Source organism: Calidris pugnax, unplaced genomic scaffold (assembly GCF_001431845.1).
Source record: "Calidris pugnax isolate Ruff unplaced genomic scaffold, ASM143184v1 scaffold14, whole genome shotgun sequence".
Taxonomy (NCBI): domain Eukaryota; kingdom Metazoa; phylum Chordata; class Aves; order Charadriiformes; family Scolopacidae; genus Calidris; species Calidris pugnax.
In genome coordinates, this window is record NW_015090793.1 from 9,222,088 (window position 1) to 9,236,130 (window position 14,043).

The 14,043-nt window shown below is 44.2% G+C and overlaps 1 protein-coding gene across 5 annotated transcripts in view; it reads right to left on the reverse strand.

Moving 5' to 3' along the window:
- Positions 1–14,043, reverse strand: part of REEP1 (receptor accessory protein 1) — a 65,225-nt gene that overhangs the window by 32,944 nt on the left and 18,238 nt on the right. For all 5 annotated transcript variants that reach the window (XR_001411256.1, XM_014935977.1, XM_014935978.1 and 2 more), the window contains exons 2-4: positions 5,668–5,740; positions 3,446–3,522; positions 1,448–1,568 (exon numbers count right to left, since the gene is read on the reverse strand). Coding sequence is in view for 4 of the 5 variants with exons in the window: in XM_014935977.1 (XP_014791463.1) it covers positions 1,448–1,568; positions 3,446–3,522; positions 5,668–5,740 (271 nt within the window). In the remaining variant the exon portion in view is untranslated. The remainder of the gene's footprint in view (positions 1–1,447; positions 1,569–3,445; positions 3,523–5,667; positions 5,741–14,043) is intronic.

The window sequence follows — 14,043 nt, forward strand, 5'->3', positions numbered from 1 at the left end:
TAACTCCCATCACAGGCTTTGTGAACCTTATTCTGCAAATGAAAGATTGGGACCCAAAGTTGGGATGCAGTTGCATAGTACAACCACCACCAATAGGTCCTGGAACCAAGACAGACGCATCCAGCTGGGCGGAGTGGACCAGGGTATGTCAGAAGCCATTTGCAGTCTATGGGCTCTAAAGACAAACTGGATTGCCCTGTAGTTAAAAGGAATTATATTACATTACAACACTGGGCAGCTGCAACTGTACTGCCCTGGGTCCAGGACTGGCAGTCTCAGAAGTATCTGAGAAATCTCTGCACGTCACTGCAGTATTTGCTTTCAACATGCCTACAGAATGGGTAGCCCCAGAGCTTCTGGACTTTGATGTTACTTAATATACAGTGAAATGGTTATGAAAGTTCCTGCCCCCACCCTCCCTCCCTCAAGACACAGGGATCTGGATGATAATGGATGACAATGACTTCTAGTACCCAGCTACTGGATGCGCTTGGTTAGTAGGGACTGGAGGCTGAGAGAAGCTGCTGGCTGTTTAGTGATTTGGGAATCACTAAATTCCTATTCCTAGTAGGTAAGAGGTGGCAACCCAAAATGCACAAGCACTACTTGTGAGAAGCATGAGCAGGAGTTCCCAGGAAGCAGAGAGACAGAGGACTGATCCTCACTGTCCTTCTTGGACAGGACTGAGACCCAACTGTTCATGCACTGCCTGTGGCTAAACAGAGAACTTTCACTTCCATGGCTGCCAATGTGGGAAACAGCTATTCACTTCTCAGTAGCCTGCACGTCGATATGTGACCGATAGCTATTCTTGGCCCACGTATCCACATGGGCCAAATGGATCTGCCTGGCAATGTCCCATTCACAGCCACAGGAATTTCCTAGGCTGCCAAATGATCCAAGCTGCAATGCTCTCCCCTACCCCCAAGATTAGCATCATGAATTTGAGCAAGATATTTCTCAAACCAGGACCTCAACATACGACATGCCTTACTTCAGCAGGCTATATGTCTCCCAGCCTCCCCTTCAGACAGGCTTAGCTATTTGTCTCGTTGGTGCACAATGTTTTAGGCAGAGCTGGGAACAAAGTTAAGGATCCCTGGCTGCCAGACCCTGTTTCTCTAACCATTACATCCAGCCACAAGATAGCACTCCAGCTGTACTCAGCCAGTACATGCAAAGCAGCTCAGGAGGCATTTTTATCCCCCTCCCTCCCAGCTTCTCAAGTGCACAAAAATGAGTTAATATATGCGAACGCGCTGAACAGGTGCCAGTATTTAAAAACACACAACCACAAAGAACAAAAACACCAACCAAAAGGAGATGACAAATTATAGAGAAAGAGAATCAGCGACTCCCAGTCCTTCAATGAAAATGAGTGATACAAGGACTGGAGTAAACACACTGACGTGCTCCCCTCAGAGGGGACCTGGGCATCTGTGATTACCTTTTCTTTTGAAGACAGCGTTGGATGAACAAATTTCCTGTACAGGAGGCTGGAGCCTTTTGTGTAAGGAGACAGCAGCCAAGCTACAAAAGCTATTTTGAGTTCATAGTAGAATGGAAACCTAGAAGAAAAAAAAGCTGTTAATGTCCACTCCCAATTTAACTACTACCCTTAATTAGAGATGTTCAGCACAGGAAGGGACCAGCCAGTCTAGCTTAGGGCAGCTTTTGCTTACCAAAGAATCCAAAGAACTAAACATATTCACTCACCTTTGCACATATCTCAACTAGGCATGTGGGTAAATCTTTACTCAGGTATCAGGACCATTATTTAATGGTCTAGAAAAGACTCTGCTCTGTGATAAGAAGAGCTTTCTACACGCAAAGAGCACAGATGCTGCCTTCGTAGTATCCACAGTCATTATGAGGGAGTAAAGAGCAAACCAGCAAATCAGTATTTCATTGATGTATTTATGCACCTTTCATCTCTCTGCCTTTCTGCTTTAAAAATAACTGACTGAAACTGAAATACAAGAACCTTTGTTATCCAAGCAACACGCAACATAAAGGTGCAGATCCACACTTAGGCTTTCAGGTAGCACTGCAAATAACTAATAACAGGACATGCTTTAACTGTAACAAGCCAGGGATGTCTTGAGATTAGATTATCCAGGTTCTTTTCTGAAGGACAAAGCCTAGAGCTGAAGGCTGGCCAGCTAGCAGCATCCTCATGCGGGCAGGCATGTTGCTGCCAGCAGTGTGACAAACCAGTGCTACCCTTTGTATGCAAGGGCAAGAAGAGCAGCAGAGACCCTGTGCTGGCTGTGCAGCAGTCCAGCTGGACCCAGCCAGACTCCTTCTGTGCTAGCACAGCACTGTCACCGAGCCAGCTGGGCCATACAGCAGCCAGGTCTGACCCAATGGGCCTCTGCGATGCTTTACCCTGAGCATGGGTTTGCCAGGTTGGTCTTCCACCTCACTGAGGATCTCTACAGCACACTTGATTTCACAAGCTGGACAAGCCCTCTGTCATTCCTCCCTAGAGACCCACATAATACATCCTCCAAAAAAACAAAGCTCCAGATGAACACAGTGGAAGTAGATCTGCATGCAAATCAGATAGAGAGACAATAACTTCTTTTATCTCCTTTTCAACACATCTGATATGTTGCCAAGTACCCCCAATTCCCTTTGTCTGGAGGACTCACTAGAAGCATGCAGTGCTACACAGGAACAGGCTTTAGGTGAGGGCCATAAACTACAGTTCAATTTTCATCCTGAAGTCTCCTGATCTCACTGGTTTCCAGTAGAAAGGCCTTACTACAAAGGGCAACCAAGCAACAAACATTTCCAAACTTGAGCGACCATACTGAAGGAACTGAATCTGATAATTGGGTGTTTGTGTGCTCTTGTCCTGACAGAGGTAACCAGGAATCCTTCCACTGGCACCAGAATGCCCACATCAGTATGGACTGTCACTGTCCTCCAACAAACCATGAACCCAGCCTTAACCAGGAACAGGCCTGGAAAAACATCCCAGGAACAACCCCCCATGCAGCAACTTGCAAACAAGGTCCTGTGCTGCAGGGCTCTTTCTGCCTGATGCCTAGAGTCCCTGTATTTACTGTAAGACACAGGTAGGTAAGTCTAGGCCTATGACTGCAGCTACAATTTCTGCTGTGCACGTGATGATCTCTGTTAAGCATCCAACATGGCAATCACCTGAGCCTCTCTCTAACAAGCAGGGGACTGAGACTCCTGTAATGATTTCTCACTAATGAGATATCACTGAACAGTTCCATCTTCTTTCTTGTTTTTCCTATGACAGCACTGAGAAGGGAAGTATGTCTCCTCCAGACAAAATACCTCTATGCACCTGAAGCTGCTAGTTCCATGTTCAGAAGGCAGTGCACCTTTGTGCCCCTTTTTTTTTCCCCTTGTAAACATTTCCATTTTCTTTCCATCTCATGCCAAAGACCCTCTCCCATCTGGTGCTCACCAGCAAAGAAAGATATCCGTGAATGTCTCTGCTGTTGTGAAGAGCGCGAATATGATCCAGTACATCATCCATTTGACCTGGTAAAGAAAAACAGCAGCTGGTTTATTTTTCCCCAAGAGCCTCAAACCATCTCTCACAGGCACAAGCACACAGAATAACTCTCATAGAAAAAAACAAAGTTCTTTGCCCTCCCCTGGTATGTTTAACAGTTCCTGTGGACTTGAAGATGCCAGAGCTCCCCCCACCTCAGCACATAACACTTGTCAGATTTCCACTCAAGCCCTTGGGGAGGAAGATTGTGGTCCTTAGGACTAGTCTCACGAAACAACAAGCAACCTAACTGCCCCTACAGAGGAAGCTCCACTGGCCAGCAGAGGACCACAGCCCTAACTGGACCATGTTACCTAAAACTGGGATAATTGCAATAGACCAAGGGAAGGCTGGAAATAAGGCAGTACAAGAAGGATACTTACACCCGGTGGTGCTCTGGGGAAGGGAGGATAGAGGTGGCAATAAATCTGGATCTCATCAGCTCTGAAATGGCTCCCTCCATCTTCTCCCCAGAGCAGTGGGGACAGTACCTGTAGTCTCTTTTTGTCTCTCTGCAGGTACTGAAATTATTCCCTGACCACCTGCCACTCAGCTGTATAACTGCTCTGCTGGGATTTATATGTATATTTATGTGTATATTTATATTTAGTGTTACAGCTGTGGAATGGCACTGCCAAACGCCCAAGAGCATTGTCTTTCCAGAGCAGCTTCTGCCAGAGTTTTCACATAACTGCAACTCCCTCAGAACCGCTCTGCCAGCACAGTTCTGTCAGTTAGACATTACTGCCAGCAAAACTTTTAAACACAAACCAAGACCTGGTGCAGATGGGCTTGAATCAGCCTAACACCATTTATCAAAATGACTATTACCAAAAATAAAAATAAACTACAGTGATGTAAGTTTTGATTAGTACAGGAAGAGTTTGTACTGTATCAGTGTAAATTACTTCCTTTTTTTTTTTTTTTAAATAAAAAAGATAGATCAGATCCCTAATGGATGTATTACCACAACTGGTGTGTTAAACTGAAAAACAATTTTAAGTGCAGACCAGGTCTTAGATCAGCTGTTCCCGCATTTGGGCCATGTCTGATCCAAGTTCCTCTTTTTGCAGTTGAATTTCCATCAGGAATTCAATCCTTCAACAAAACAATTCCCAGAAGGGACTATGGAAATGTTAAGTTTCAGTGGCAGACAGTGCTTGGGGATGCTAATGCACGCCTTCAGCATTTCCAAGGAAAGAGGGTACAAACCTTGAGAAGCTGTGCAAGGGCTGCAGGAACATTTTTGCCTCAAGTATCTGATGTGTTCTGTAACACCTAGGGCTCTCAAAATATCCAAAGACATTATCTGAAGGAGGGGACTGACAGAACAGAAAAGTCTCAGCAACCACGGTGAGTCCCAGTTTGAGCTTTCACTAAGGACTTAATGGGATAGCCCTCTGTGCTGTTACTGAGAGGAGAAAATGGATTTGTTATTCATGGGATCTTGAGAGGATTGAAGAGTCAAGACCTGGAGGCTGATCCCGGTTCAGTGAAGTTAATAGAGCTCAGGTCGTGAAGGGCACTACAAATCTTACAGGAACTCAACAGCATCAAAGTGGTTCTGATTCTCCCACATTTCACTTTCCCTGATGGCTCCATATGCCTTTACAAACTGGGGCCTAGATTTTTTAGCAAGAGGACAAGACAGCACACCCAGCTGCCAGACCTGCCTGTAAATAGGTCGCTCCACAAGGAAAGATGTTTCTATCTGAGGATTCTGTCATATGTGCTTCGAGTTGCCTCCTCTGATCCTTGTTTTGAATGAGTAGTTAAAGCTTCAAGGCTTTTGAAAAGGCTTTGATTTATGCTGCTCTTCAGAAACAAAGGAAAACACACAAAGCTCTGGATGCCAAAAACCTTTTAAGTCGGCTGTATATAGTTCTCACCACCAGAGAAATAGCATACATTTGTCAAAGGGCAAATCAAGTCTGCAGAGGAGCCAGAAGCACAAACCCAAGCCTCCTTGTTTGAGACTTGTGCCTAGCAATCAGCCAGTCTGCCTTCAGGCCAGTCTTCCCCTTGCACTGGTTTACACGGTTTCCCGGAATACAGGCAACACCTTTACAATGTGGTGATGAGAAACCTTAGAAAACAAACCCTGCAGCACAGCCACAAACCTCATTACTCACATATTCTTTGATGTCCTTCGATTTCACGGCTTTGTAAGAATAATATGCGGGGTAAAGAGTGCCAAATATAAGCCTGGGAAAAAAAAAAACAACAAACGGATTAAATTGATTTCCTGTCACAGAGAAAGATTATTTTTTTCCTGTCTGTTAAATGTCTTTCTTGCACTAGTAAAAAGCGTTAGGATTTGACTTAAGCTTGAGTGCACTAAGTATAGTACAGGAGTGATTTTGCATCACTGAATTCAGAGAAATTATTGCCACGTTATGAATGAAGACCAGGGATTGACCTTCTTTTTGCAATGGTTTCCATAGCTGTACCTTATGAATTATACACAAAACAAAAGAAACATACAAAACCAAAACAAACTGAAAAAGACCACCACACTTTTAAAAGGAAAATAAAAATCTGATTTCAAAATCATCTACTGTGACACCAGAAATATAGGAGTCTTGCCTTCAGAGGCGAGACAAAATGAGAATCATTTGTCTAAAATATCTTCCACCTCAACTCAGTACTCTGAAATGCTGGAGGAGTTCTACTGACACAAAGTTGTGAATGTTGGGCCTTATCCCACGTTAAACCTGCTGAAGGGAAGAGCCCTGCACTGTTCAGTAAAGTCAATTTGGGCTCATCAAGGTAGGAGGAATTTGCCCACCAAGACATGCCAACAGGATCAGGCCTAAAAATCACAGCTCTACTGTTCTTTCAGACGGTTTCCTGTAATTTTCAAGTCTGAAAAGGATGCTGTCAGCTTCAAGATTTCATGTAAGAAAGAAATAAGGATCCATGAGTTAAAAATAGCACTACTGAGAAAAAACATTGAGATTTTTTTATACTAACTCCTCTCTGCATCACTGCCTGGCTGCTTATTCGCTTCAATTATTCTGGACATGCACATAGGCTTGTCAAAACCACTTTGCCCTGCCCAGGTTTCAGTGAGTTTTATTCAATGCAGTAGGATGATGCTGCAAAGTCTGAATTTAATAGATTGCAGGTGAATGTTTATTGGCTTTCAACTACCTCTCTTTCCACTGGAGCTTTTCCTTTAAATTCATCCAGCTGTTTCCACTGCTCTTGGGAATGGAAATGATCAATGTTCTGATCCTTAATTGTGGAGCCCCATGGACCCACAGTCGTCTTTTCCATCCTGCCAGCAGCAATTCTGTGCTGTGGGACTCATAATTACAGTTGAGTCCATTACATGCATAAGGCATTAAAAATTAACACTCTGGGATATGGTGCACCATCACATTTCCCGTAGCTCAAGAAGGTACTTGTGAAAGAATGGGGTGAAGCAGCACACATCCTGATTTCCAATGCAGTGACCGAAGACAATTTGCCTGCTATTCATCACGCTTAACTTAGCAAAACCTGAAGCACAATGCAGACTTCAGAAAAACAGCTACTGAGAGAGGAGATTCAATATTTTACAGAGGCTTCACACTGGCTTCAAAAAGCTTTGCTGGAAAGAGTCAGCTCTGAACCTCTTTCACCCACAGGGGCTGTGTTATATGCAAGGATTAGATACAAATGCTCAGAAAGATTCTGGGAAACTACATTTTTGTCCCTTGCAGTATCTTAACAAACAGCAACACCAGTTAAGGCAAGGAAGAGCACACAGACAATAGCTTGATCCTGTTCTCACCGAAGCTAATACCAAATATTCCCTCTGAGTTCAACGGCAGCAGGACCTAATCCAAAGAAGGTAGAGCTCACAAAAGGAAGAAAGCTCCACAATATTCAGAAACTAACATCTGAGCACATCAATAATATTTTTTGACTCTACGTATAAAAAGTACCGCATTTCTGTCCTTCCTTCTTGGCCCAGGCCAACTGCCATCTCACGCTTTTATTTCCTACAAATAATCACTGAATGATTTATATTCATTTCCTCAGTTTGTGCTGGTAACAGAAAGTAGTTGGATCCTGAAGAAGCAAACAGTTTACAGGATCACTAGAAAAGAACTAGTTGCAGAGAATAACAAAAACACTTGAAAAAAATCTTGGAAGGGAATGAAACTGTGCAATCATTTTGCATATGCAGAGCAAAGGACAGTTAATAAGGTGATGTGCTCTCCCTAAATTGGAGATTGAGAGTTTCAGTGAATTGCCTCGTAGCGTGTTGTGTGCATATATGGACATTTATTACTGCTGTGGTTTACCAGACTGAAAACTCTTGTAAGGAATGTTGGATCCCAGTCTTGTCACTGCTATAGCTTACTATGTGGCTTGGAGTCACTTAGCCTCTGGATACACCCTACAAAAGACATTTAGGCATTTCTGTAAAGTATATTCAGGGTTTTGCAGACAAATACCTGCACATGGGCATATTCTATAAATTCTCCTGAGGTTACCATCTTCCCTGCGCTTTGGACTGGGCTTGAGTACAATTGATATAATTCAAACATACACATCAATCCTCTATCTCTTCCCTCAGTTCCTCTTCACTGCTGAAGACAATAGTTCTCTCTTCCCCCTCATCAAAGCTTCCTGTGTAATTAAAGTTATTGTTAATTCCTGCCTTCCTTCATCCCCATGCTCAAACTGTTGCCAAATCACCCCTTCTGCACACTATACACAAAATCAAGGCTGATTCTTTGTCCATCTGCACAAGCTACTAAGTCATTCCTTGTCAAAACCTCTTCCCCTCACCTCTTACACACACAGAGGTCACTCTTGCCTACCAAGCTGAAGTAATATCCCTATCTATCCTTCCTTCCAGGGCCTGAAAAATGTTGTTGCTTCTACCTACTGTTAGTTTGGTCTTTTATCACACCCCACCTCAGTCCCTTATCTCCTTTAATGACTGTAGTGTCACAAGCTTCTTAATCTGCCATTCATTGCATATTGTCTTCCACACCCTGGAACTCCTGTGCTCCTTGCTCCTCCACTGCATATCAGCCCATTGCCTCTAAAACAAGCTGTTCCCTGACAGTGATCATGGCAGCCCACAGGTTGAGGCATAGAAGCCCAAACCACACAAATTCTAACCATGACATTCCCCCGTTCCTCTTAATTTCTTCAATCTTCTCCTGCAACACTCCAGTTCTACCTGATGCTCTCTGAATCACATCACAGGACCTTCAGCTTCCCTCCACACATCCTCAAAACAGAGCACACACCCTCAGATCCCTCCCACAACTGCCAGCTGAACTGGAAGCCACATGTGCTGTGATTCCTTCTGTGGTACATGCATTGACTGCCTGACTGGTGCCCGTCAGTTGGCAAGCCAAATTAACAACCTACCTATGTAGTTATCACTGCAGCTTTTACCTCCTGGCAGGCACTGCTATGAGACAGTCTCCCAACCAGCAGCTAATTCTTATGAATAATGTAGAAACATAATATTTGACACCTCTCTGACCCATCTATTTTGGCCACAATTACTTTGCAGATCCAAAACTTAGCAGCAGTGGAAAAAGAGACTGCTGAAGCCTCATTTCCTTAGGAAACCAGGCTACAAATACAGAGTCAACCCATTCCCCACCCACTTCCATCTTTCAAAGCTCCTTTGAATGAGCTATGTCCCCCAGAAAGCCTTGGCTCTTTTACCCTCTGTGCAAAGGCAGAAGCAGACATCCTGATCATTAAACCAGGGACTCCCAGAACTTGATGTAGTAGTTGCTACGTCTGGGCTAAAATATAAACATACCCTCAAGGTTAGAGGGAAAGACAAGGAAACAGTGACATTGAGTGAGTTAGGAAAAGCTCACTTGCAGCACTAAACAAATAACCACAACAGCCTAACAATTCTTACACTGCTCCATGCTGGAGGTCTACAGCACTCACAATTGCCTTGAAAAAGGACAAAACAGCAGCTGTAAAGAAATCACTGAAAAGTCAAATAATTGTGCAACAGGAAGCAAAAATCTAAGTAAAAGGTTAGTCTTCCTAAAAAATAGGATAAGGATTAATGCTGAAGATCTTATAATCCTATTAGGCAGAGCAGCATCAGCAAGTCCCAACGTGGACTGCTATGTGCGTTTCCGGTCATTCTTTGTCAAAAGGGACATGGGAGAGGCAGAAGGGGAAAGGAGAAGGGCAAGAAAAGTATGTGAAAGCGCACTGGGAAACAGCCATAAGAGCAAATGTAAATGCTGTGATTGTTTCTTTTGCAGCAAAGATAAATAAACGAGGTTATTTGCTTCTACTCCTGATGCAGTGTAAGGGGGTGTTCAACTGAATCAAAAGAACAGTCAAAAAGGAGGGGAGAAACCCTCTCTCCAGCACCAAGAGTTAATCTGTGGAACTGAATAACTGTATTTATTGATATAATTGCATTATATAGGATTTGAGGTTTGGGTTTGGTTTTCATTATTCAAGTTTACCACTAAATGAGACTGGAGAGGACAAAGCTTCCCATATTGTGGGGTTTCCTGATTATCAGGGGAATACTAAAGCAACTGAACTGTTGGCTCCTCTTTAGCAATATCTGTCATATTCCAGGGGAGCAGGTGCACCACCACCAAACCTCCTCCCGTCTCTACTTACCACTACAATCATAGCCAGCCTTAAATTCTTCTATTCCTTCTCTGGATTTGCTAGAGCAGTGATCTGACCATCATAGAGCACCAGATGTGACAACAGCATCCAGGTTTTAGCCTGGAGATCAGCATCAGAGCTGGTACTGGGACCTGGGAGGGTGCCACATGATGTTTTGAGTTCTGATGATTTGGTGATGCTATTTACCTCATCAGGGACCCGGTCTTACAGTCATTTACCTGCAAAATTAACTCTCCCATCTCGTACAGAAGCCACGGAAATAAGTGGAAAGATTCTCGGCAATTCTCAGGAGCACTGGCCAGGACTCAGCTTCCCTCCCAAAATGCCTGCATATCCATACTCCTGAGTAATTTTTACCACACAGGTATTTTCTGGATAGTAATCTGCTGTTACAAATATACTTGAATATTGCCGTCCACATCTCAAGCCATCCAAGTTTTTCTCATCTAGTTACCATGCCACCAGCACTGTTTGGGCTGCCCAAACATTTAGAACATTGTACTTCTACAACACAAATAGAACAGCACTTATTTTGCCCAGAAATAACTAATGTTTCCATATCATCGCCACACAGCAGCCAAGATGGCAAACTCCTGCTCAAACACAGGGATGGACACATTTAGGAATCACTGAAATATTTCCTATTTCCTCAACATGTTCACTGGCTAGTGCGTGCTTCTTACGCATGGAGCAGCAGCTGAGCTGTCCCCACGCCAGCATTCCTCACTCAGACCGCCAAGAAGGGTGCCAATAGGTTTACACTCTTTATTATCAGCCCAAATTAACTCTCACACAATACCACAGATCAAAAATAAATGGCACTGTCTTTGCTCCAAAGGTTCTTAGTTTAAATCCAACAGCTGGGGATGTGAAAATAAGCAGCGCATAAGGTCAGGGAAAGGGTTAATGTGAGCCCCTTGACAGGCCAAATGCCTGATATCCAAGAAGGCACTGGGGTGGAGGAAGCACCAGCTGCAGAGGAGGCAGCTCCAAGCTGGTATTCCCTGGCAGATGGCTCCTACAGACTCTATGTGGTCATTTTGCAGCAGAATTGGTCCTGCATGGTGGCCCCAGGGCAGCCAGGAACTTGCCTGTTCACCCTCAGGGTGACAGCTGCTGCCATCCCTGGGCCCCAGATGTGGATACGTGCCCATGCCAGCCTGACACCCTGATATACTCCAAGAATATCAAAAGCACATGGTGCCTCAGTGACAAAAAAAAATCCCTGAGGAAAGCTCTGGGTCCTGAGACGGATCAGGCCCACTTCAAATCAGATTTCCAACTGAATCAAACATTGAAGTATTGGTTCAGTGCTGCTGAGGACAGCTGTGCAGCTGCACCGTGGCCAGTCACGCACCACTTCCACGGTATTGACAAGGTGTAAAGCTCCACTTGAACAGTCATCCAGCACATCCCTCTATGGCTGCTGAGACCTTGTCCTCATGGGCAGTTCTGGAGCACCATGCATAGCCACAGCACCAAGGAAACAGAGGGCAGGCTCAGAACTCAGGATCTAACACAAAGACACTCCGCTTTCCATCCAGATCCACCTCTGACTTCTTGGCCAGGCTGCTAGAGAAGCAAGCTGCAAACTTCATCTTGGTTAACGTAACCTAATGCCTGGAGAAACCTAAACGTGTCTCTTGCTGCAGGGTAAAGGGACGCCCGACTGTCCTTCCAGCAGAAATAGCAGGAGCAGGGCTGTCCTTGATGCTTCTAATTTAAGCAGACTTGATCCTCCCAAAGCAACACATACTCCCCTCCAGTTGACACTACCTTGTTTTGTTGGTTTTTTTGTTTGTTTTTTATTTCTCTCAGCCAGGGCACTCCTCACATGGGAGCTGGAAGACAGCCAGGCACAAACAGAGGAAGAGCCATGGTGAGGGTGGAAGAAGTGGCCTTGGCCAGCCTGGAGCTATCACACAACTATTACATTTACCCACATTGAGATCCTACATCCAGACTTGTCTAAAGAAGGTAAACGTGATTTCCTTTTCCCTGCTTCTTGTTATAGACAGAAGATGGAAATGCTAAAATAACACCACCACTGATGGAGAGACTTTGTAAAATACTGGAATCATTAGGATAACGCACCTGATGACTATGAAAATCTGATGTTCCTACTAAAACTACCAACAGTGACAGGTCTCACAGAGATGGTATTTACACTGACAACCTTGACTCATATTTAAAGCCCAACTGAGATTAAGCAGGGTACTTCATCCTTCCAAGGGTTATTTTCCAGGCTGTCTTCAAACTCAGGCAGAATTGCATCAGTTTGCACACAAGCTAATGCTCTGAAGTTTTCTTTACAGTCCCTCAGAACAGAAAAGGCCTGTGTAGCTGCTATAAAAATACCCCATGGTTCTGCAGCTATTTTAGGAAACAAATATATTGCAGGTAGATGGCTTACTAAGCTGGTCTGTTCTACTTCATGCTGCCTTCAGTGGAGATGGGCTGCTGATGAGCAAAGGGGAATTTGTTTGCCCCCAAGGCAATGCTTTGAAGGAAGGGTCTGCACGGAGAGTCTGTCGGGCTGGTGTGGGGTCCCTACCCATGGGTGAGAAGCTGCCGGTTGATAGGAACGCCGGCCTGGCACACACCAGGAGGCTCTGAGCAGCTGCCTGCAAGAGATAGTGTTTCCTTCCTCATCGGAGGCATTTGCCCTCTTGCTGCTCCTCCCCTCCCTGCTTCGGCTCAGCAGGGCCGCAGGAGAAAGCAGTCCACAGCACTGTGCTTTCTCCCAGCACAGCCCACCGCTTCGTTCTGACCCTGTTGGGGGAAAAGAAATAATTCATCAAAGTGTGATACTGAGAGGAATAAAATCTGTGCCTTTTAGAGAAGACAACATTCTTCTCTGCTATGTGACCGGGTCAGATCTTCACCCAGCTTCACTGCTCAAAAAAGGCAGGGCTTAGCATCTGTGAGCCCCTGATGTTTTCTCCATCCAGTCCTGGCCATATAGTTCCTGCTTTGAGAGCTCTGTCTTCTTCCAAACCAAATAAATGGCAATTTAAAAACTAAATGGTATGTTTTAAATGGGAAGGGCTGCTTTTCCTGACTCTGTAGAGGGGGATGTTTATGTGGAAAAAGGCTTTTTTGGAATCACTGACATTATATTCCAGAGATGACAGATGGCTTAAAATCTGTATTGTGAGTTAGCCTACAGATTTATGGTAGGCTCATGACACAAAAAGGAACCGAAAGAGACATATAACCTAACAAACTAATTTCTAGGCTAAAAAAAGGTATAAAATATGGATTGCATATCAACAAAGAAGCTCTGCAATATTTTCATACAAAACCACAAAGATCATGCTGCAAGTATTATTTTGGAGTTATTTTAACTGATGCTACATGAATCACCCTTTAGGAAGCATAAACACATAAAGAAATCCCAATTTAGAGCATAATCCTATATTCTGTATCTAAAACCCAGTTCAGGTCATGGAAGTCTTTCACCATCAAACCACAAGCTACCACTGGCCGAGGAGGTGATGAGAAACACAAAAGCTCCCCTTTGTCTATTCCTCACTGAAAGCTTTAAACTGTTAGTGTTGTACTCACGGGACAGAAAAAAGGAATAGAAAAATTAAATGAAACTGTAACTCGTCCAAATCAATTGCAATGGGATCTCCTTAGAGTAATGTTACTTCGGCTTCCCAGGGACAGAATATTGCTGGAAGTGCTTAACCAAGAGCAAGGAATATTTTAGCTCACAGATGACATTTTAAAATCAACCCAAAAGATCTCTGTGGCCCCAATATTCATCTAAAACATTAACTTCCCATGGGTTACCAATGGTTCAATCCACAGACACAAATTGAGCTGTCCCAAGGCTGGTCTGAGTAGCACAGGGTCTCAGAGATCTC